Below are 23,263 nucleotides of genomic sequence, written 5' to 3'. Positions count from 1 at the left end.
TATGCTCGGCGGATAACATTTTGCCTACTGCGCACATGACATGATGCAGGGATGAATCAGCGGCTCACTAACGTCGTCGTAACCACACTGTACACCTAGTGTATACTTGGTATCTCGCGATACAAAGATACACACGTTCACCTGAACCGCCTCCCCTTGCAAAAAAAAAAGAATATGGCCTAATGGAACCGGTCAAAAGATCAACTTTCAAGGGTCCACGCGCACGCAGACACGATGGAATTGCTTTATCAAAGACTCAATCGGGCAAAATCGTGATGCTGTATATTTAGCGAAAAGAAGAAGAAAAATATCTCAAGAAAAGAGTACATGTTTATGCAAAACGTTGCTGTCTAGGTAGCTTGGACGAATCACGAGCAAAGGGTCGAGGCGACGCTGCGCTACCATCCGGTGAATCGGGAGAAGCCGAAAATGGGGGGTTTTGCACACGCACACGAGATCTACATACAATGGTGGGGGGGGGGGGGGGTTAGGTTTGGGTCTAATATGGAGTAGTGGTAGTAGCCTTTGGGGGATTACACTTGGTGGATGGTTGATGACTTGATCCATATCGTCAGCACGCGGGCTCTAAACTACTGCTGATAACCGAAGTAACGGTTGGTGTTGGCTCGCGAGGCAAGGATAGTCCTGTCACGAGGCCATGCAACGGCGTTACTCATCTTCACCAAAGCAACCTCATTGTCATGTCCCAACTTGTGCAGCAGCGCATTTGGCATTGGTGTTGTGCCAGCAACTGATACTCGCAAAACTGAGTCAGGTCTGACGTAACCCGTGCCCAGCCCTGGATGCGATCACAGTGACGTCACTGCGATCTGAAGATATGCCCAGCTCCACTTCCACACCCACAGACACATGCGCACACACACACTCAAACCCCCCCATGTGCCGCTTTGCCGAGATTTCAGTGCGAGAAAAGCCCTGTTGATCTACTCTCATTAGATGGTTGGCAAGGAGGAAGAAAAAAAAACCTGCACGCTTCTTACTACGTGCAGAAACCACGGGCGCCATGGCGGCCGATGACGAAACATGGTCTTGGATCTTTTGACGTGCCAGTGGCATGACGCTGGGAGCCTGGAAAGAATGACTTGGAGCGCGGTCGCTGCACAGTCGGCCACGAGTGCGCGTCTGAGAAATCCATCTTCGCCAGCATGCGATTCCGCGACAGGAAACACGACCAGTACACGGGGGACGATGGGGAGAAGCCGCCCGAGGTGGTAGGGTTTCGTGATCGCCTGGCCCACTTCACGTGGTAGGTTTGCGCGCACAAGACGTTGTGGATGCTAGGCTGACAAAGGGCAATAGGCCATGGTTTGCATGCACCATGTCTACTGGCTCGCTGGCCGTAGTCTTGGGCAACACGCCGAATACATTCCCGGGCCTGCAAACCATTGGCAAGGTGGTTTACATTGTCGACCTGGTTCTCTTTGCCGTCTTCAGTCTGTGCATGATTACACGGTTTATATTGGTGCCTCGCAAGCTTCTTGGGTCGCTCCATCATCCCGTCGAGGGCCTGTTCTTCGGCACATACTGGGTGTCTGTATCGCTGATTCTGAATGGGGCATATATCTACGGCAACTCGTCCCAAGGGCCGTGGCTGACCAAAGGACTCGAGGTGACGTACTGGATGTACTGCGCGGCTGCGTTTCTCGTTGGCCTAATCCAGTACTCTATGTTCTTTCGTCTGGAGCGGCTCAACGTGGCGGATGCAGTGCCAGCCTGGATCTTTCCGATATACCCTTTGCTTGTGGTAGGACCGCTGGCTGGCACGATACTGCCAGCACAACCGCCGGCTGCGAGCTGGAAGATTTTTGTTAGCGCCATCATGTTCAAAGGGCTTGCATGGTCGGTGTCGTTTCTGCTGTATGGCCTGTACATGCAGCGACTCATGACCAACGCCCTACCGTCCCCCACCACCCGACCGGGCATGTACGTGTCTGTAGGGCCAGCAGGTAGGTTATGCAGCCGTCAGCCATTGTCGTATCCCTGACTAACCATGGCAGGCTACACGGCGGCTGGGCTCCTTTCGCTGGCGAACCAAGCACCGAACCAAGTGCCGCCCAACTTGTTCACGACGATTTCGATTCCCGACGGCGAGATTGTGCGCATCATGGGCATTGTGTCGGGCCTTTTTCTCATCTTGTTCGCGTACTGGTTCTTCCTGGTGACGACGATTGCGGTGGTGGTTGGGGCGCGCAGAATGTCCTTTTCGCTCAACTGGTGGGCCTTCATCTTCCCCAACTCGGGGCTCACGCTGGCGACGATTCAGGCGGGCAAAGTGCTCAGGAGCGAGGGCATCAATGGGGTTGCGAGCGCACTGACGCTGCTGCTTGTCATCATGTGGCTTGTGACGGCAGCGTTTTGCATGCGTGCAGTGTTCCTGGGGCAGGTCATGTGGCCGGGCAAGGACGAGGACAAGACGATGGCACGGTTGGCGTGGGGTTGGAAGGGCAATAAGGGTAACCCTGAAGCTGACAAGATCCGGCCCGCCAGGTCAGACGACAGCGTATAGCCATGGCTGCATGTATGTGTGTTACTAGCGAGGCTTTGGGTTTCTGGAGTGTTACAACAATAATGTCATGATGTTTTGCAAGGCATGGTGCCGTTTGGGGTGTGCCAATGACGGCTCTTGGGCTTGGTCATGCACGGGGCACGACAGCAAAGCAGCAGCAGCAGCAGCAACCGGCAGTCTGTAGGTTGTGGGGAACCAGGCCGGGAGGGAGGGGTGTGGGGTGCATTGGCGCGTCCTGGCGACGTTTGTTGGGTGTGTCTTGGGAGGTGTTTGGGTAGAGTACATTATGGTGGTGGTGGTGGTGGTGGATGGAGATTGCGCTGGCGGAATGCTTGGGCCCAAGAATCCCGCTCTCGGCCTGCCCAACCCCTCCTTTACGGCATGGGCTTCCGTGCGCTCGTATTCGCAGAGGCCGTTTATTTTGTTTTAGGTGCAGGCTGGCGGAAGCGAAGCATGTGTACAGAGGTTGGCTGACTTGACGACGGGCCAAGAGGCTGGCCCCAAGCCCAAGGGGCAGCTGGGCTTGTCGTGCAGTCCCCCAGCCGTGCGCCGCGAGCTGCCATCATGTCTATGTGTTGCCATGGGTATCAAGGGCGCGCACGACTGACTGACTCGTGGCGGAGGGGGCGGCGTCGTGTTATCTGAGGGCGCGGGGTTAATGACTATTTTTGACGGGCATTGTGCGTCGACTGCTCACAGACAGCGAGACACTCACAGAGTTGCCACGCAATAGTCATTTTGATTTTTGCCTTGTCTCGACATGCATGGAAGAAGGTCGGCGTGATTCTCGGCCGCGCCCAGGCTGCAGGGGAGGGAGAGACAGGGAAAACCCCCCACGAACCGCCATGGCGAACTGGAGGTCCCCGTCGATAATCGCCATGGCCGTGGACAGAGATAGCAACACCAGGCTGGGCGGCGTCGGGTAGCGTTGTGGATGGCGTAGCATGTGGTGTAATAAGGATAAGAATAACCACACGCACAGCGGGGCCCAAGGCAGCTGCTGACTGTATACAGCCTCGGGCCTGAGCAGACGCACGAGCAGTGACCGCGCGGCTTCTTGTGGTGGTGGTGGTGGTGGTGGTTGTCGTCTAGCACAACAAGCTGTCTCGTCATGACGAACTCTGTTGGACGCCGATCGCGCCGAAACACAGCCAGGAGTCTTTTTGCTTTTGAGCGTCCAAGGGCACGACCAGACAGGCATTGCCAAAGACGATGGCCCTCGACAGGGCCTAGCGGGGCCATGGCGAGGCATCTAGACCCGCGGATGCTGCGACATGGCCGGCGCTAGCATGGCGAGGTAAGCTCCGGTCGACACGGCGGCGGGGGCATGGGTGTGTCGTGTCCAGGGTGAGGGTGAATGTGTGTGTGTGTGTGTGTGTCGTGTGTGATGGAGGTGGAGGTGGAGGTGCACCTAGTCGAGTGCGGTAGTAGTGGATGCGGGGCCCCCCTCCCCCTTTGGAACCGTCACACACTCTCATCCATACGAAGCGCATGAACCAGCCACCGCCGCCGCCGTGCACAGCGGCCGAATCAGCGCGCTTGGGCTGACAGAGCGGACATGGCGCCCCGTTGCCCATGTCGTGCCCGGGCCGCTGATAGGCTGTGGGCGGGCATCGAGGTGGTGCCGTGCTTGGGACGTCGGGGATAGGGTTTTGGGTGAGTGGGCTGCGTGCATGGGTCGTCGAGGTCGACGACGACGACGAGCGGTGGTGGTGGTGGCATCGACACACACAGCTTCTGGGGCCGGGGTGGGCTGAGACGTCTAGTATATAGATGGGTCGTTATCCCCGGTTCTTGACAAAGCAGACTCCAGACTCGATTGTGTCGACTCAACTACGACTCTACCACTACTATTCTATCACTACTCTACCACTACCACTACCACCACTACCACTACCACCACCATCACTACCACCACCATCACTACCACCACCACCACCACCACCATCACTACCACCACCACCACCATGTCTTCCCCAGCTCCTCAATACGTCTACGTCCCCAACCTCGTGGGCGGCCAAATGCTTCGTCTCCCCGTCGAAGACCCCTCTGCAGACGGCCAGGCCTCGATTGCTCAGCAGCCCATTGCGAGCCCAACCCTCTCGTCGCGCTACACACGCGACTCATCCCCCTCGCCTAGCGTCGAGAGCGTCGAGTCCGAGGAGTAAATGAGCTCATCGTCTTGGTATGCGCGTGTGGAGAAGGCGAGACTGCACATGGCAGATGGCAGATGGCAGCCCCAAAAAAGCCAAGAAGTCGGGGAAATGGACAGAGTTTGCGCCTGTGCCCAGCAAAGGCGGGCCAAGAGACGAAACGACATGACGACAAGTCTTACCTCACCCTCACCAACAAGACCCACCCCACCCCACGACGACGACGACGACGACGACCAGCACACCGACTAGAAGCGGAAGAGAATCGCCAAGGCCTCTTTTTCCCTCCCTAGCCCGTCTCCCTGCATGGCTGCCAACCCTCCGACAAAACGTCCCTTTCTCATTACACACGCCCACACACCGCCCCCACACTGACAAGACCTTTCCCGCTCGCCAGCCGAGTGACATCATTCACCCTTTCTTTCATCCGACCCCATCTCTACCTCGTCGTCCCACCTACCTCGCAACACACGACACACGCGTCTCGGCACACACAAACGTTAAAATCGTGCCAACAAAAAAAACAACTACTGGGGTTGCATTCGGCCCGTTTGCCGCTGACACTGCACACTGCTTTGTTCGTTTGAGTATATGCGTGTTTAACTCCATGGCAAGAGAGTTGGCCGTTAAGCGAAAAAGGGAAAAGCCTCCAAAAGGGGGTTAGACGAGAGAGGGGGGAGCAACCGAAAAGAGCCAAGCTGGACACGTCTTCTTTTTTTCTTCTTTTGATGCTTTTTGACTTTGGAAAAGGGAAACGGGGACCAGGGTGCGAGGCCAGCCATGGCCATGCTCATGCTCATGCCCATGCAGACATGGAGCCTGGCGTCGAGGCAAAGTCGACCATGCGGTCAAGAGTGGAAATTCCGTCTAATCTCCGGAGGGGCTGGGGCGAGCACACACTGCATAAGGCAGCTTGTCTAATTTTTTTTTACATCTCTTTCGAAAAAAAACCCCAGTCTACTGTAATACCCATAGTTAATGTATATTCTGACCATCGTGTTAAAATTTGATTGCTCGGGCTGCTGTGCTGTGATGAAATGACATGACCTATGCCCATGCTGTGTTCGTGTCGTGGTTTGTGCATCCATCACCGCTGGTCCTGTGACTTGTCTACATCAGTACATACTATAGCTACATACATACAGACGTGCCATGCTGTCTGTACCTCGTGACCCTGCCACTGCCACTGCCACTGCCACTTGCGGCCTGGGAGCCGTGCATCCGCCGGCCGCGGCCTGCATGGTCCTTGCGTGGGGTTTCGAAAAAAGCAAATAGCGACGTTGGGCACTAACTGCTGTGCTACCACATGTATCGTGATCCATCACACATACATGGCGGTGCATATGCACCCTTCCATCGAAACCGACGTCGTCTGCTCGTCGTCCATCGTGTGCCACGTCTCGTCAAGTCGTCTGCTCTTCCCACGGGAATCGAGATCTCACACATGGCAGCTTAGTCGTGGCCCCAGTGGCCATTGCGCCATGCCTGATGGCTGACGGTCCATCTCATCTGACCCACGACGCCTGTTTCTTTTTCCTCTGCGCGCACCCGACCGACTCATACATACATACATACATACATACATACATACATACATGCATGCCCTATACTCGTTGCTACACTACAGCGCACTCATGCCAAGCACCTACGTTGAGCAACAAAACCAATCCATCCTCGAGGGACGTCGCAGTGTTACCCAGGCAAAGGAATGGACCCCTTTGCTTTACGCCCCTTCGTCGGCAACCAAAAAGGCGCTCGATGCTGCACAGTCGTACCATGTTGACTTGACCGGAGACGGCGCTTGGATATCCAGTCCGAGGTGATTGAGCAAAAAAGTATAATTTGATGCGAAAAAAAAACAATGGCAAGACCAGGTGAAGCGACCCGCCCCTCACCGATATTTGGTGCCTGAAATGCCCGAGCGGCTCGTGCAAGGACATAGATACTTGGGCGTCGCTGCCCATCCGACCAAAAGTCGTTGGGCTGGTAGTTTCACAAAGTAAGAAATATCCCCGAAGACTACCGTTTCACTATTTCATGTTATTACTTTAGTTCCTTAGTGTTTCATGCATCTATATCACACCGGTAATTATCTTGGACTGCTGCAACATGTCAGAATACTCAAGGCTGCAAATTCCTCCATTGATATTTCCGACTTTGTGAAGACGTAGACGGTGACGACATTTTGTGTTGCTTAGTAGATGATTTATCCGTATCATGGCCAACATTTCATGCAAAATGCAACTACGCCGCTATACATCTTCCCCAAACATGTCAGAAGAACTGCATATTCCAATATTAAATATTCGAGAATCCATCTGCAACTGTCTCAGTATTCAAGACTGAGCCAATGGTGCATTGACGGCTGTTTCTTCAAACCTAGCAACAGTGCGCATTGTTGTGAAGAGAGACACTGGATTGAAACAAGCAGGTATAGACACATTCTCTATAGAATCACTATAACCAGACATGAGAAGCGTGTTACAGCGCCTCATGTTTCTACCGCAGACCTCGTTCACCCACCCAACCCGCGTGAATGAATCCGTCTTGTGAAAACACATGGCAAATGCACATAGCAGTCAGAAATCTATAGTATTCACACAATGAACCCATCCCTTCAACTATACAATTTGCCTACTCACACCAAGACAAGCCAATCAAATTCACAACTCCCTTCACACCACAACTGACTATCAAAACCGACTTCCTGAACCCTCAAAGCACCATGACTATCCTTCTCTCCATCCCGCTCTACTACCGATCCTCTTCGTACCCCATCCACAAACCACACATCACAACCACAGCCGAATACATTGCTCTCCCTCATTCCAACGACACCTACATCCAAGACAAGAACAAGGCCATTGCCAAAGACGCCGCCGAGTGGGGCTGGCTCATCTACGACATCGACGTCACACTGCCCACCATGCAAAAGTGGTGGGAAGCCTATCTGGCCAAAAAGAGAGTATCCACCTGGGACGATGATTTATGGCGCATATGGCAGAGAGAACATGCAGTCAAGCTTGCAGAGAAAGAAGAGAAGAGCAGGGAAAACGCAGAAAAGGAAGGCCATGAAGCCCAAGAGCCGACGGGTAAGATGGGGGTAGTGAAGAACGGCGTCAAGAAATGGGCTAAACGACGTTCCCGAAACGCGACCGACGAACGGCTGAGACGCCATGAAGAGAACATGTCTGCGTTGAGGAAGAAGGGCTTGAGCGAGAAGGCGCAAGAAAAGGCAGCCCAAGGGCAAAAGGCAGCAACGACGACGACAACAATGGCAAAGGGCGAATGCGAAGTAAATGTTTCCGAGACTTCGCTATCCGACTCGTTTATGGAGGCACTGGAGAGCATGGGCAGACTGCGAGACAACACCGGCGACAATCGAGATACGTCGAATCCCTTTGTGCTTATCAAACAATCATGGCTGTATCGAGCCTAAGTCAATCAGACTACTTCATCCATGCTCACAAGCCCTCTTCCCATCCTCCTCCTTACCTCCCTTCCCCCCTCCCCGTCTCCTCTTCTCGCTCCTCACCCTCTTCATCTCCTCCACCCCCACCGTCAAATCCCGATGCTTAACCCTCACCTCCCACTCGCCCTGCTCACACCACCGCACCTTGCCCAGCCTCTCCGCAAACGCCACACTGCGATGATGTCCGCTCCCGCACAAACATCCCACCCGCACAATCGCCCTCTCGCCCTCCCGACTCGCCCGCACATCCTTGACTTCCATTAGTCGCCGAATATCGCCTTCGGCCCGCGACACAAGATCGCTAAAGGAGCTTCGGCTCATGAGCTCTTCTTGCAACATCGCGTCCAGCCCCGTGCATGTTTTCCGCACTTGAGCCGACGGGTTGTGCGTTACCCGGCAGTCGTACTCAACATCTGGGGTGGGAGAGGGAGGCGTAAACCGGTCGTAAGAAGTTATCTCGAGGATTGGTCGTTTGGGTGTGGGTCCAGGTTCGTTTGCGTCTTTGCCATTGTGCTCAGACGACGATGCTTTTTCCTTTTCCTGTTTCTCTTCTTCTTCTTCTTCTTCTTCCGTAGGAGGAACTAGCCGCATGTCTTTGACTTTAGAGGCAATATTGGATAGCATAGCCATGGTGCACGGAAAGTCGACCAAGTGACGCGCGTGTGGTGTGATGAGCGGCGAACAATGGATGAACAGAGCAGTTGCACGTCTGAAAACTAGTTCAGAATAGTTGCGATCTGCATTACCTTTGCAGCCATCTTGGCCCGGGTTGCATTCTAATAGGGTATTGTTTGGTTGTGTACGAAGCTGCGCCTTCATCATGTGAGACGTATTCATCGAGGCCCTGAAATTCCATTGGCCTATGACGTTGAGCCCCATGTAAAATGCGTCATCAAATATGACAACACTGCATGTTGCACATCTGGTTAAACAATATCATTCAGCCGTCCCTATACATATATCAATAGAATATAAACACTGATACCCTGACCAAAGCTCCAAAGTACCGACCGTCGCCTCCTATCAATCCTGTGACGTACTCTTGCCGTTTGTCCCGGAACCTCTAAACTTTCGGCCTACTCTGCGCAGCTTGTCCTTCAAACCAACACTCTGTAAGGTATCCAAGCTATTGCGCCGGTCTCTGGGTATATCCTGGCAAGTCATGCTGCGTGTTACAGGCGTCTTTTGTCCCTCGTCGCCCAGTACCCAGTCCGGCCCAATAACGTCATCAACAACGGATTGAGCTGATTGTGATACCTTTGCATACCTTTGGAGGTTTCTTTGGGCCATGATGATCTGAGTAAACGCTGGGATATGATCCTGAGCCAGTGATTCATGCCGCGCTTCGCTCATGGCGTGCGAGCACATGGAATGAGAACACTGCGTGTCTGAGTTGTCACCCTTGAAGCTTCTCCACCCCACAGGACAGACCAATCCGTACGCTGAGTGTATCGTATGATTCATCTGCTCTTCCGGTGCGGGCCGCACTAGCTGCCGCTCAGATGTCATCTTATTGAGCAAGTGACGATTCTCGTCAGGGGTCAACCCAGATGATGTCTGCGCTGACGTAGACCTGCTGAGTGTCCTTGACGTCTGCTCCATACAAAAGGGTGTATATGGGTGCGAAATTATGCTCCCGAAGCCTTCCGCGGGTGCATCGTCCGAATAAACGGAGACTCGTGTAAACCCTATGACCTCCACCCGGTAGTCCTTACGATCAGCTTCGGTTGGGAGAGTCACTGTAATCGGCAAACTAATAGTATTGTCGCGCGATGCCGAAGAAGACGTACTCCTCATTCTCACTGGCGTTTGCGGCGAAGAAACAGAGGAGGGTACTGCTGTGCTATCTCCATCGAAGTCGTAAATACTGGCTTTGGGTAGTTCCTGGAGATTCGGTGTATCTTTGACAAGATCCGCTTCTGGAGATGGGCCTGGCTCAATGGCAAGCGTCTTCCTTGTGGGCTTCTTTGGAATAGGAGCTGAAGGTGTGGCTGTGTTCTGGTAAAAGTCGACCAGCTGCGAGACTTTACTCGCCTTCTCAGAACGAGGCATTTGGATTAGCCAGCTAAAGGAAGTTTTTGGACAAGCTCGAAAATGGGTAATGGAGTTATAATACAGATGAATCAAAGTAAGAAAGGACGGGTGCTGTGATACTGCCAACTGAACTGACGGACACTTTTGTACTTGGTCATGCTGAAATATTTCGACAAAAATATAGGAAGCGTACGTGCAATGAGCATGGCAAATCCTCGTTTCGCTGATTTGCGAGGCGATGTGTGGTCCACGGTTGGCTGTAGATATCCCACGGTTCCCAAAGCCCTGCCGGCCCCCCACCGCATGCCGCTCGCGCTGCTGAGTGTAGTAATATCTGAATTGAGAATGCTTCTAGTCTGCTGAATATCGCATTCTGTCATCTTCGCGCAGCGCCTTGAAACGCACTCGTTGGATAGTCTTTGCATCCAAGAATCTTAGGAGATCAAAGACAAAGGTTGGGGATGCCACAAAGGGAACCAATGCTCGGGTCTTGGCGAATGACTCAATCGCCCGCCGCCCCTCCATATTTATCTCCAAAAGTTCGCCAAACGCCAGCACCCCGCAGCCCACCGCCAACATGAGTGCCACGACGAAGCCCGATTTTGATGTTGTCGCAACCTACCGGCGAATCCTCCAAGATGACCCTGAGCTTACCATGCCCGTGGCTGCCATTGAGGCACTCGTGGAAGCCATTGCACAGAGTTCCGTGTCAACCGTCGCCGAGACTCTAGATCTTCTTGAACGACATACCGCGGCGCTCAAGGCCTCGATCGCAAACCATATCTCACTATCTGCCGGCACCGACCTGTTCCAGCGCTACCTGATCACGACGCTCAACCGCCCCGCCAGCCTCAACCTCGGCCCAGACGACGACTTCCGCGCGATACGGAACCACCTGCTCTCCAACGGAAAGCTGTTCGTCGACAGAGCAAAGCAGAGCAGAGAGAACATCGCCCGCTTTGGCAAGGACTTTATTCGCGACGGCAAAACGGTTCTTACAAATGGTGGCTCGCGAGTAGTGGGTGCGCTGCTAAGAAGGGCGGCCGAGTCAAGCACCCTGCGCTTCAAGGTTATATACGTCCTGCCCTCTGCAAGCTCGCTCGATTCGAAAGAAGCCCTACAGACTGTTGCCGACCTTCGCGCACACAACGTGCCGGTAGCCACAATTCCAGACTCTGCAGTCGCATACTCGTTGGGCAAGGTCGACATGGTCATTGTGGGAGCTGAAGGCGTTGTTATGAACGGCGGTATCATCTCACGCTTGGGCACATACCAGCTGAGCATATTGGCCAAGAGCAAGGGAAAGCCTTTCTACGTAGTCACTGAGAGTCACAAGTTTGTCAGGCTCTATCCACTTAGCCAATTTGACCTACCTATTGAGCAGAAGGTTCTGGATTTCAAGGTGGCAGAGGAGCCCCAAGGGGAGCAAAAGGCCAAGGGCGAGGAGCAACGCAATGTCTTCGACGAGGCTATTGCCGACATGACGACAACACAAGGCTCGAAAGTGGCTCCGCTCGACGCCCATGACGCTGTTGACTTCACGGTAGGTTTCGCATTTTCGCATCAAGTTCCCCCATGTACTAACTCGAATAGCCTCCCGATCTGATCTCTGGAATCATCACAGAGTCTGGCGTCCTCACGCCGCCTGCAGTTGCGGAGGAGCTGATCAAGATATGGTTCTGAGCCGTCTTGTTGGTAACGCAGTGAGTATACGACCTGGCAGATAAATCTCGGTCCGCTCTACTGCAACTTTCCCACAATCACAAAGCTACAAGATGCTTTATCTCATACAGCCACCAGCGTACTCGACGGACACCTGTACACTTCTACGCTAACACACCTACACTGTCTAAAGACAGGGACAAAACTATCCGTCCAGTGACGCTGTGTATCTCGACGTGTCAGAGGTGTCGCGTTTCATTCTATCGTATACAACTAGCGTCCCCACTTAAAACCTCCCGTGGGGCATGTGGACGGACGAAGCCCAGGACTCACAGTGCTGGCTCGCTACCTGATTCGTCTATTCAAAGGGTTGTGGTGATCTGGCTGTGGAGCCCCGCAGTTTAAGCGACTGCAGCTGGTGTCAAGTAAGAGCTTTTGTCGGTGATAGGGGAGACTAGGACTCTGGCAAAGAGAAGGACGGGAAGTTGAGGGTAATGGATGATGCGACAGCAAGTCAACGATTGAAGTGAACGCCCAACTAAACAAACTCACCAGTTAGTTGGAGTGATCAACACATCCCTTGCCATGAATCCCACAATCTCAACAATTTTACAATATAAAACGGTTACATGTTGCGAAAACAAGATCCTCCATATGTCACAAGGTAACACATACACCAGGTACCTCTCACATTATCAAACAAAGCAGAGTGAAACCGTGTGCACCAATAGCAGGAGAGAAAAATCACGTCACGGAATGAAGGGGGCTGGTTAGCAGCCAAACGTTCAATTCACTCTCAATCTGCTCGGTATATTACCTGCCAAAAGCCCCAAACCCGCTTCTCTAACTACAACTCGCTCCCTACTACTCACCATGGCCCCCCTTTACCCAATTCCCCTGGCCCAATCTGCTCCATATGCAAATCACTCCGATCAATCCTCTCCTCCTCCTCCTCCTCCTCCTCCACAGCCTTCTCAGCCCTCAGATGAGCCAGGCGCAGAAGCAGAGACCAAAGTCGCCATTCATGCGACGAAAAAGCCCCGACCCAAGTCCGGCCTCATGTCCCGCTACCTAGCACCACCGTCCTTTGCCCGACGAGGCGTGCAGATGCAAAAAGCTGACAAGAGAAAAGGCGCTCTGTTCCCCACTGGTATCATCACCCGAACAGATGAATTCGAGGTTGAGATTTCCAAGCCGCGAGAACTCACGCAGAGCACCTTGTCTTCTCCATACCATATCGTAGCACCAGGGCCAACAGAAGCCAAAGAAGATAGATCGGGCGACTCTTCCAGCTCAGCACAAGGAGCTGCGGCTGCAGCAAAAGTAAGTGGTGATGGTGGGATTGCCTTGCCGGGGAAACCACGCGCGCGCATGTCGCCAGCCACATCGCCAACGTCGCCATGTGTATTCCCCAGCCGCAAGATGCGTGGTGAAGTCAAAGAACAGTCGCCGGATCACACGTTCAACCTGCGCAGTCCCACGCTGGCATCTCTGTCGGCGGCGGGTCTTTCGCCCTCGACTTCGGCATTCCACTCCATGTCTCGCAAGACGCCGGGACCTACCCGCGCTTCCAAACCACATGCGTTGCGTTGGCGTGGCGGTACCAAGCACGATTCGGGCACCCAGGACGCGCCGGAATGGTACAGAGCGTATCAGGATTTGAAGAGGGAGGAGGAAAAGGAGGTGCAGAAGGAAGACAAGAGGGAGAGGGAGAGACGCAAGAAGGAGGAAAAGGAAGCGGAGAAGGCGGCGAGGCGGGACAAGGAGAAGAAGGCTCGAGAGCAATTGGGGAGAGAAGGCATGTTCGTAGATGCGTTTTTGTTGGGGTGAAAATGTGTCAATGGACATGGTCATGGAAGAAGACACGTGCATCTCAATTTGGACTGGGTCAGTTATCTCATTGGATGGGTAAAAGGGTATATTTTGATGGTGCAGTCATCATGCGAGGGCGTTACTTTTCGTCTTTCTTTTCATGTCTATGTACATCTCAAAGGCCTTTGTAGATGCAAGCACCCAAGCGTGCCATGAAATCGTGGGTATCGCTGGAATAGAGGAAGAGGATGAATATAAAGGTGCGTGTCCAACCAGTCTACAAGGCCCATCCGGCTTTCTTTTTGGCTGCCTTTGTTGTGATTGTGGGGCCTGATGGCGGAGGAGGCTTGATGTCGTTGAGATCCGGCAAGGGGTCATTGTCCCTGATGTCGAGAATTGTCATTTGCGAAGTGAGTGTTTGGGCGGAATGCTGCTCGTCGTTTTCCGTATGCTCAGTCTCAGTGGACATGTCTTCAACGACTGGACCACCTTCGTTGTTGTCGTCATCTTCACCGCCTTCGTAGTCATTTTCAACACCCACGTCCTCATCGTCGTCAGCAGGCCCGTCTGCGTCAGCCGCTGCTTCAGCGTCTCCAGCGTCTCCGTCAACGCCATGCTCCTTCATGTATGCCTCTAACTCCTTTGCCATCTTCTTGCTGAAACCAGAGGCCTGCACCTCGATATCCAGTCTTTTAACGAGCTTCTTTGTCGCATCCTTGAAGAAGGGGCCAGGCTCGTCGCTCGTGAAGCCAAAACGGCGCTCGAAGAAGCGCTTTATGCAGGCTACGTCGCGGTCAAAGTAGTACTCGGCGTTGGCGTGGTCAATCGAAACCATCTGTGGGAAATCAATAATGGTCGGTACCAGTGTCACTTTGCCGTCCTTCTCTGTCCGCTCCTCCACAAGGATATTGAATTCGTTAAAGTCTCCGTGGATAAGACCGTATTGCGCAAGACGGACAATGAGGGCAAGGAGTTCAGCATAGAGGGGCGCGGCATCGCCGACCTTGGAGATCTGGCGCATGGGGAAAGCGTCGATAAGGCTCATGACGACCGTGTGCCTGTTCTGGCCGATGGGCTCGGGCACTGGGAAACCTTCTGCTCGCAACGCCTTCATGAACTCGAATTCTTTCAATGCGGCGAGGCGAGACATGTACATCCACGATCCACCTTGGCGGTTTCGGAGGTAGTCACGGTTCGCCTTGACTGTGCGGAACGAAATGCGGCCCAGACGGTGGATCTTGAGCACCTGCTGCTTGCCCGTCTCGGATGCGCAGACAATGATATCCGACTCCTTGCCTATGCCGATCTGGTTGCCTACCGAGTACACGGTCGCCGACTTTTGGTGCGTGTGCAGCGCGAGGTAGTCGAGCCCACCGTACGTCAGGCGGTAGCCGTCGTACTTGGCATTGCGGACCTTTGCGATGAGGCCGATTTTGGCGAGGTTGGATATGCACTTGTGGACGCCGGAGCCTGAGCGGAGCGAGGCAATCTGCGCAATCAGAGGCGTCGGCACAATCTCATGGTTTCGACTGCCCATTTCTGTCTGTTTTCATGGTCTTGGTCAGCGCTTGTCCTCCCCCACCACGAGCCGAAGACGAGGAGTGCGGGCGCATACCGCAGTCAGGACGCGCCAGTCGTCGGCCGCCAGGTAGCGAATATTCTTGACGTTCAGCTTCATGGTGCGGGTTGTCCGAAGGCCTTCCGGGGGGCGGGCGGCGGCGGTTGCTGGGGGGAGCGAGGGCGGGCAAGTGCTTCAGGAAGAAGGGAACGAGGGTCGAGGCGAGGTCCGTCACATCGTCGGTCGACTTGTCGTCATTGAGGCGGTTCTGGTATTCCGAGCCAATCTCAAGGGCAAGATGGCGCATGTACTCGTGGCCCCATGAGCCGAGATCTGTCGAGGGAGCTTCGAGGCGGTATTTGAGGCAGTCGAGGCGCTCTTCGTCTGAATACGTCATTCCCAAGACGGACATCATGTCGGCAAAAGATTGCTGCTCGCATTAGCGCCGCCTCACTCTCATTGAGATGGGCTTGGCTGCGTACCTTGTTCTCGCCTGCGGGCCATGATGCGTAGGCCTTCTCTAGGTTCTCGTAGTGCGGCCGGAGGAACTTGAGCGGCTTGGGCACGGCCGTCATGGAGCTCGTCGATGTTTTGATAAACTCCTTGATCTGGTCGAGCGCGGGCTTGTACAGGCTCGTGTCGGATCCCTGGGAGAGGCACACGGTCAGCGCATGCTGCGGGGCGGTGCAGCCACGGGCATTGCAGAGCCACGTACCAGTATCCGGTCTGCGAGCATGTCCAGATCGCTCTTAAGCTGCTGGTCTTCTTCACTGAGCTCCTCTGCAGCGGCCTGTCAGTACACGTGCACGATGCGAGCTCTCTCGGCTCGGGTGCAGGCCAAACATACCGCCAGTCGTCGCCACGCCGCCCTTCTTATCGTCGGCGTCGGGCTTTGCATCCTTGCTCTTGTCGGCGTCGTTGGCAGCTGGCGCCTTGCCCTTGCCCTTGTCGGCAGCCGTGGGCTTCTTGTCGTCGTCCTTGGCCATGGTGGTTGCAGTGTATCGCTGCGGCAGGCGGCGAACGATGTCTGTGTCGTGCGGGGATGGGGCGGCGCCGACAGCAGGTGTTGGGGGGAGACGGGGGGCTGCGGTGAGAGGGGTGAGATGTATACGCGCCGCTCAAATGAAGGGGAGCAGCCAGAGAGGTGGGGGAGAGTGGTAATGGGGCGGATGGATGGCGATGAGGCAGCTCTTGCGTTCGCGTACCACTTCCGCCGCGCTAGGGCCAAGCACAGTCCGCCGCCCGCCGATGATGAGCACTGGCGGCGGCGGCGCGTGCTCAGACCCTCTGCTTCACCAGACGTCCAAAAATTAAACGCAGAGGCCGATGCCGTTGACATTCTGTCCGAGCTGGAGATGATTGACCAGATTGAGCAATACGTCGACGAGAACACGTACTCGAGAGTGGCGCTCTACATGGTCAGGTATGCCATTGCTGCAAATCCACCCATGTGAACTGCACTAACCATGGCAGCAACGTGCCGCTTCTCACATACCCGGACAACGACAAGTTCCTCCGCACCACCTACCGCATCTACGCCAAATACAAGCAGTACACCCAGGCCATGGCCATTGCGATACGGTTACACGAGAAGGAGCTGATTCAAGAGGCTTTTGATGCCACAAAGGACAAGTCCATTCGCAGGCAAATGGCTTTCCTCTGCGCGCGACAGCGGATATGGTTCGATGTGTCCGACGACGAAGACCCTGAGCTGCAGGAGTGCCTTAACAACACACGCCTGCCTGATCACTTCAGGGCACTGGGCAAGGAGCTTAACATTCTCGACCCAAAGTCTCCCGACGACATTTACAAGACACACCTTGAGAGCAGCAGGACCGCCGGCCTCACAAATACCGACTCCGCCAGACACAACCTCGCTTCGGCTTTCGTCAACGCATTTGTCAACACGGGTTATGCCAACGACAAGCTCATGCTGGGCGACGCCAAGAGCAGTTGGGTATGGAAGACCAAAGAGGAGGGCATGCTTTCAACAACCGCATCCATGGGTATGCTGATGCTTTGGGATGTGGAAGAGGGTCTTGACAGGATTGACCCCTACACCCAAGTCGACGAGGACATGGTCAAGGCTGGTGCCATGCTTGCCACTGGTATCTTCAACTCTGGAGTACGCATGGACTCCGATCCGGCTATGGCGTTGTTGGGTGACGAGGACAATATAAATTCCAAGAACAAGAACATTCGCCTGGCTGCGATTATGGGTTTGGGTCTGGCATACGCGGGATCGAACAAGGAGGACCTTCTCGATGTGCTCTTGCCCGTTGTTAGTGACACCAGCCTCGACATGCAGCTCTCCGCCATGGCAGCGCTGTCTTTGGGAATGATCTTCGTCGGCTCGGCCAACGGAGATGTCACGGATGCCTTGATGAACACTCTTTTGGACGAGGACCGGACCAAGCAACTAAAGGACAAGTGGACTCGTTTCATGGCCCTCGGTCTCGCTCTTCTCTTCTTTGGCCAACAAGAAGAGGTTGATGTCATCCTGGAAACCCTCAAGGCGCTTGACCACCCCATGGCTAAATCAGCTTCGGTGCTCACTGAAGTGTGTGCGTGGGCGGGTACTGGTGCAGTGTTGAAGATTCAGCAACTGCTTCACATCTGCAATGAGCACATTGAGGACGAGAGCGAAGAGAAGAAGGGCGACGAGCTCCTTCAATCATATGCTGTCATTGGTCTTTCATTAGTTGCTATGGGCGAGGATGTTGGCCAAGAGATGATCCTACGCACCCTGGGCCACCTGATGCATTACGGCGAGGCTAACATCCGCAAGGCTGTGCCTCTTGCCCTGGGTCTCATCAGCCCTAGCAACCCACAGATGAAGGTGTACGACACTCTTTCGCGATACTCGCACGACAATGATAACGATGTCGCCATCAACGCCATCTTTGCCATGGGTCTCTGCGGTGCTGGTACCAACAACGCTCGTCTTGCACAGCTTCTCCGCCAATTAGCCAGCTACTACCACCGCGACCCCAACGCCTTGTTCATGGTGCGCATAGCACAGGGTCTCTTGCACGCAGGCAAGGGTACGCTCTCACTCAATCCCTTCCACACGGACCGACAAGTCCTGTCTCGCGTTGCGGCTTCAGGTCTCCTCACCGTCCTGGTGTCTCTGATTGATGCCAAGTCTTTTGTCGCTGGTGATTCACACTACTTGCTCTATTACCTGGCCACCGCCATGTCGCCACGCTTCCTCATCACACTGGACGAGGAGCTCAAGCCGCTCACAGTCAACGTCCGCGTTGGTCAAGCAGTAGACGTTGTGGGTCAGGCTGGCCGACCAAAGACGATTACCGGGTGGCAGACACAGAGCACACCGGTGCTGCTGGCACACGGCGAGAGGGCGGAGCTGGAAGACGAGAAGTATCTCAGCTTGACCAATGTACTGGAAGGTGTGGTCATCCTGCGAAAGGTAAGATAGCCCCTCCTCCCCCTTTCCCACTCTGTCGGGACGTGAAAGGATACACAGTTCATTACTAACGCGAATGACAACAGAATCCGGAATGGGAGGATTGAGCAATGTGATGTGAAGCCAAGAGATATGGGAAAAGAGAGAAAGAAGACGGAAAGTAAGAAAGGCGACTTGATGATTGTCCTTTTTTTTTAGTTTTCCATCGTTTGTAGAACAGACGCAGCATCTGTGCGCAAGGAGCACTTTTGGGCATCCTAATAGATTTACGGCTTACCATTTGCTCTTTCTCTGTCTCTCTGTCTTGACCTCTCAACGATCTCGCCATCGTTGCCTCTTCTCTATTCCCAACCACTGTAATCAACAGATAGGTCCGCGAGACGGGGATGCGAGGCTGGCCGTTGTATATGCAAATATACAACAGCAATCGAATCAAACGAACTAAACCCATTATGCTAGTACCAAGCGACAGACAAGGCCTTGGGCCGTCTTTCATCACCAAGAAACAGAATTCAACAATCACCATCAAAGCACAGCATAGTCAAAGGCAACAACTGGAAGAAGACACATCATACGACCAACTATCGAAGCTACGGCAAATCCGACCATAGACCTAGTCACCACCACTGCTGAAACCTACCCTCGCCATCGATGAGAAAGAGATAAACTGAATACCACCCTAACATGTTTTTTTCCACTCGCTGGTTTGCCCAGATGCTAAAACATACTTCTAAGATGTGAAGAAGAAGCCGCCCAAACAGCGCTTGAGAGAAACGCGAGACTTGTGTCGATAAGAAGGATGTGCTCAAGCTGCAGAGACCAAGAACAAGAGTATTAAGAGCCCGGTCATATTAAGATAAAGGGCCAGAACGAGCTTCAGAAATGAATGACGAGAGCTTCGAGCATCTGATAGAGTGTTGTCGTGTGGCATGTTGATAGTGGATGATTGTTGCCCAAGAAGTCTCCAAGACGACGCGACAGGTTGATGTTGATGGAGCGATCATGAATAATAGGGCATACATGAAGGGCAGTGTCGGCAGTCGACTTGGAAAGATGTGCGTTTAGTCGTTGCGGCTAGAGAACCGGCTTGGTGAGGCAGACTTGTCATCAGCCTTGACCGGAGTCGCTGGGTTGGTCTTGATCTCGACACCATTCTCCGAAGCACCATCATCGCTCTTGATGGGTCCGCCTTGAGGCATGTAGTATACCGACGAACGAGCAGGGCCTAGAGTAGATGGTACCGGTGGTGACCATGGCTGCCGCTGGCCGCGCATGAACATCTCGAACTCATTGGCGTGGCCTGCCGAAATCGGGGATGCAGAAAGGTAACGGTCGGGCGTCCCGAGTGCCCTAGCCTGAGCAACACCTACTTCGTACTCTGCGGCGCGAAACACACGGCCAGCAGCAGTCTGTTGCTTCAGCATCTTTTGCTCGTGGGTATCGGAGAAGCGGATTTGGATCAGATGCTCCTCGCCGCCAGGCTTGGACACGGGAGTGTTGTTGAACTCCTTGATGACCTGGTCGCAGATATCTCGAGACTCAAAGCTGGCGAGGGTCAGTACTGTACGGGTGCCGATGGAATGTTTGAGAACTCACCGAGCAAAGCCAACACCCCGACCAGTGCCAGAAGAGTCGCGGAGGATTCTGCTCGAACACACCTTGTGAGGCGCGAAGATGGAGGCGAGTTCCTGAATCCTGTTATTGACGTGAAACGATAAATAACTTTGTCCTTACATACATGCTCATTCATGTTCTTGGGAATGTTGGACACGTAAAGATTGGTATTGCTCTCGTCGGCGAACTTCTTGAGCTTCGAGTAGAAGGATTCCTGCAAAGAGTCAGCAAGTCGCAATGGTCACCAAGATAACCTCGACATACACGAGCGAAGCTGACTTCGTATCCAAGGTAGTGGAAGCCGCGGATGCAGTCCTCAGCATCCTCAAAATTGTGGTACTTGATGAAGCCAAACCTGTACCCAATAGTCAGTCAGTGAGGCAATGCAATTGACAAGAGGCCACTTACCCCTTGCACAGATTGGTCTTGAGGTCAATGATGGACTTGGAGCTCTGGATATCTCCGAAGCGCTTTCCCCACATGTGGAGCATCTCATCCGTGGTCTCGGGAAGCAGACCGCGAATGTAGACGTTGGTCTCACCGGTCTTGTTCTCCAGGCTACGGTCGAGTGGCTTATGCGGAGAGCTAGGAGCGGGAATAGCTCGAGGGATAGGAGGCTCCTGATGCACTAATGCCAACAGATGGGGAGGCAACGTGGGCATGGCTTGCTGCTTCTGTATGGGGGCCATGACCTGGTATGGATGGGTCAACTGTGACGGGGAGGGGGTAGCACTGCTCGTGTAAAGCGCGTTGGGCGAGCGATCCATGATGGCAGTGTTGTTTCCGTAGCGGTATATGCCGCCGCTGCCATAGGGTGTACCTGGGTTGTCGTTCTCATTGGAAGAGATGGAGTCGCGGCGGGGCGTCATGAGTGACGGAATCTCGGCGGAGGACATGCGAGCTGCCCAAGCTGGGGGCACAGGGCTGTTGTCGACGACGCCTTGGCCGTACTGATATGCTGCCTGCTGCACGTAGGCACCAGCATGGCCGTACATGCCTGGAGAGGGGGTCATGCCAGCCTGATGCTGCGCACCAGGTATCATCTGGTACATGGATCCAATGACGTGCTGGTTCGGGACCCAGAGTCCTTGGCCGTTGGATAGCGGGATATTGCCGTAGTCGGAGGAGCCACCAGAGAGGGCAGAGCTGGCGGACTTGGAGGTAGCGGATGAGCCATACGAAGCGTGTAGGCCGAGGGCTGCCATGTTGTTCGTCAGAGTTTGCATTCCATTTTCACCGTGGAGGGACATCGGCAGACCTCGGGGGAGGTATTGGGCGGACCCATGACCTTGGCTATTGAGCATGTGTTGGCCCTTGTATCCCGCAGTGGGAGCCACGTAGTTCTGCTGACGACCGTTGGTAGCCATTGTAGTGAGTAGGCAAGAGACTCGGAGTGGAGACAAAAGAAGCAGCTAGTCGAGAGCTTGTTACTGGGCCCTAGAGCTACGGATAGCTGTGTGTAGGCTGGTTTATGTGGGCCTGAGGGCGACGGCGACGAAGAAGTGGTCTCTCAACAACTGGTGCGAACAGGTAGACTGAGATGCAGAGAAGAACGGTGCTCTGACCATGAAGTTAGCTTTTGCCGTAGTGGGCGAGCCAAGGTGAGCTCAAACGGTGATCGGTGAGGATGAGGAAAAGCGGATCTCATGGCTTGGTGCGGGAGGGAGCTCAGGGGCGGTCTTGTGCCAAGACGGTGAATGTGAAGGGCAAGGTGCGACGGTGAAAGGAACTTACCAGGTCGTAAATGTCAAATTTTTTGCAATGTGCGGGGGGCTGGTAGTGACTCCAAAGCTGGCGATCAGTCAGTCTCAGCATGGTGCGTACTGGGGAGGCAATCCGCAGGGTTAGGGTGAATGCATGACTGACCTGCGAAAAGCTACAAAGAATGTGGCCACTGATGCGTACTGGTGAGAAGGAAGCGAAGAAGAGTGGAGGAGAGAAGGAGAGAGATGGGGGGGATGAAGCAAGATGTGGTACCCGAGGACGGCGCCCGGGCGTCGCAGAAGAGGCAAGAGCTACGGCGGTGTTGTGGTGGTGGACGAGACGGCCTCGATGCACAGGGAAGCCTCGGCCTCGACAGGGAAGCCGCGGAGCAGCAAACATGGCGGCGGCGAGGCGAGGCGAGAGGGAGATGGAAGGAAGAAAGGAGAGGGAGGGAGAGGGACAGACTGACCTTGCCAACTACGCAGCTTTCTGAACAAGGTATGGAGCAGATACCGCAGCACACAGCAAGGGCAAGGGCAATGGCAGTGGCAGTGGCAGTGGCAGTGGCAGTGGCAGTGGCAATGGCAATGGCAATGGCAGTCCAATTCCAGCTGCTTTCGTCTGCGTGTCGCGCCGCCCAAGTGTCTTAGAGAATACTATGGAAAGAACTATTGGAAATATTCATATCAAAAGGTGCCTGCAATGGAACGTGCAATGCTCTGTAGTGCCGTCGTCGCAGTGACGGAATGCTGGGCTATTATATCCCTTGTGGGCGGCATGTGTTGAGCATCTGCACGTTGGAGGATGTGGCATTAGAAGCGCAGCACGCAGGCTGTAATAGTATGCGGTAGCAGCCGTCGTGTATCTTGCGTGCATTCCCACGGACGCAGCCGTCGTCTCCCCGGGATGAGCGTGTGTAGCAGCCAGATGACGAGGCGCTCCCCTCCCCCTCCCCCCGCAGCAGCCAGACTCGCACCCAGGCAACGGCGAATGCAGCCATACCGTCCTTGCAGCAGGGCTGACGAGCGCCGCAACATGCCAATGGCTCGTGCAAGTCGTTTCCCGTGGCTGGGTGGTGGATAGCAAGCCTCTTCGCAGCCACGGAGAGTCGGCGTGCTCCCCTCGACGGTGAGCAGTCGAGTCGTCGTCTCGTCATCTGTGTCCTCCCTACCAGGTACTCTGCGCTGTCCAGAGACACTTTCCTTGCCTCTAGAGGTAAATGACTCCTGTTTGAGGGCCCATCAGCATGCGTCGTGCTAGTGGTGCTACACAAGCAGGGTACTTCTCTTGCCATATACCC

At 54.4% G+C, this 23,263-nt stretch overlaps 10 protein-coding genes across 10 annotated transcripts; 6 read left to right on the top strand and 4 right to left on the bottom strand.

The window, feature by feature from the left end:
• The first annotated feature begins 938 nt into the window (after window positions 1-938).
• On the top strand, window positions 939-2,603 carry SETTUDRAFT_135710 (uncharacterized protein). The gene is made up of 3 exons (XM_008027429.1): window positions 939-1,267; window positions 1,321-1,967; window positions 2,019-2,603. The coding sequence occupies exons 1-3, from the start codon at window positions 1,167-1,169 to the stop codon at window positions 2,525-2,527; spliced, it is 1,257 nt and encodes a 418-aa protein (XP_008025620.1). The 5' UTR covers window positions 939-1,166; the 3' UTR covers window positions 2,528-2,603.
• A 1,891-nt stretch (window positions 2,604-4,494) lies between these two features.
• Window positions 4,495-4,695, top strand: SETTUDRAFT_87572 (uncharacterized protein; the record flags this gene model as incomplete). Its single annotated transcript, XM_008027428.1, has 1 exon — window positions 4,495-4,695. One exon carries the CDS (start codon window positions 4,495-4,497, stop codon window positions 4,693-4,695), a length of 201 nt encoding a protein of 66 aa, XP_008025619.1.
• A 2,710-nt stretch (window positions 4,696-7,405) lies between these two features.
• SETTUDRAFT_31435 (uncharacterized protein) lies at window positions 7,406-8,119 on the top strand (the record flags this gene model as incomplete). Its single annotated transcript, XM_008026873.1, has 1 exon — window positions 7,406-8,119. The coding sequence occupies one exon, from the start codon at window positions 7,406-7,408 to the stop codon at window positions 8,117-8,119; it is 714 nt and encodes a 237-aa protein (XP_008025064.1).
• Window positions 8,120-8,188: 69 nt separating this feature from the next.
• SETTUDRAFT_61812 (uncharacterized protein) lies at window positions 8,189-8,620 on the bottom strand (the record flags this gene model as incomplete). Its single annotated transcript, XM_008026970.1, has 1 exon — window positions 8,189-8,620. A coding segment is annotated over one exon (432 nt), but the record flags the coding sequence as incomplete, so codon positions are not given.
• Window positions 8,621-9,175: 555 nt separating this feature from the next.
• SETTUDRAFT_19645 (uncharacterized protein) lies at window positions 9,176-10,204 on the bottom strand (the record flags this gene model as incomplete). The annotated part of the gene is made up of 1 exon (XM_008026744.1): window positions 9,176-10,204. The coding sequence occupies one exon, from the start codon at window positions 10,202-10,204 to the stop codon at window positions 9,176-9,178; it is 1,029 nt and encodes a 342-aa protein (XP_008024935.1).
• Window positions 10,205-10,763: 559 nt separating this feature from the next.
• On the top strand, window positions 10,764-11,869 carry SETTUDRAFT_31433 (uncharacterized protein; the record flags this gene model as incomplete). Its single annotated transcript, XM_008026872.1, has 2 exons — window positions 10,764-11,729; window positions 11,780-11,869. 2 exons carry the CDS (start codon window positions 10,764-10,766, stop codon window positions 11,867-11,869), a joined length of 1,056 nt encoding a protein of 351 aa, XP_008025063.1.
• Window positions 11,870-12,721: 852 nt separating this feature from the next.
• SETTUDRAFT_31432 (uncharacterized protein) lies at window positions 12,722-13,678 on the top strand (the record flags this gene model as incomplete). Its single annotated transcript, XM_008026871.1, has 1 exon — window positions 12,722-13,678. The coding sequence occupies one exon, from the start codon at window positions 12,722-12,724 to the stop codon at window positions 13,676-13,678; it is 957 nt and encodes a 318-aa protein (XP_008025062.1).
• A 259-nt stretch (window positions 13,679-13,937) lies between these two features.
• SETTUDRAFT_31431 (uncharacterized protein) lies at window positions 13,938-16,204 on the bottom strand (the record flags this gene model as incomplete). Its single annotated transcript, XM_008026870.1, has 5 exons — window positions 13,938-15,199; window positions 15,276-15,648; window positions 15,701-15,892; window positions 15,934-15,998; window positions 16,066-16,204. 5 exons carry the CDS (start codon window positions 16,202-16,204, stop codon window positions 13,938-13,940), a joined length of 2,031 nt encoding a protein of 676 aa, XP_008025061.1.
• A 369-nt stretch (window positions 16,205-16,573) lies between these two features.
• SETTUDRAFT_31430 (uncharacterized protein) lies at window positions 16,574-18,752 on the top strand (the record flags this gene model as incomplete). The annotated part of the gene is made up of 3 exons (XM_008026869.1): window positions 16,574-16,641; window positions 16,692-18,648; window positions 18,732-18,752. 3 exons carry the CDS (start codon window positions 16,574-16,576, stop codon window positions 18,750-18,752), a joined length of 2,046 nt encoding a protein of 681 aa, XP_008025060.1.
• A 954-nt stretch (window positions 18,753-19,706) lies between these two features.
• Window positions 19,707-21,626, bottom strand: SETTUDRAFT_88995 (uncharacterized protein; the record flags this gene model as incomplete). Its single annotated transcript, XM_008027427.1, has 4 exons — window positions 19,707-20,206; window positions 20,380-20,473; window positions 20,524-20,614; window positions 20,668-21,626. The coding sequence occupies 4 exons, from the start codon at window positions 21,624-21,626 to the stop codon at window positions 19,707-19,709; spliced, it is 1,644 nt and encodes a 547-aa protein (XP_008025618.1).
• Window positions 21,627-23,263: the final 1,637 nt, after the last annotated feature.

The sequence above is a fragment of the Exserohilum turcica genome, assembly GCF_000359705.1.
Source record: "Exserohilum turcica Et28A unplaced genomic scaffold SETTUscaffold_2, whole genome shotgun sequence".
In the NCBI taxonomy this organism is placed as follows: domain Eukaryota; kingdom Fungi; phylum Ascomycota; class Dothideomycetes; order Pleosporales; family Pleosporaceae; genus Exserohilum; species Exserohilum turcicum.
The sequence above is the reverse complement of the archived record's forward strand: the minus strand, read 5'-3'. Positions and strand labels throughout refer to the sequence as shown.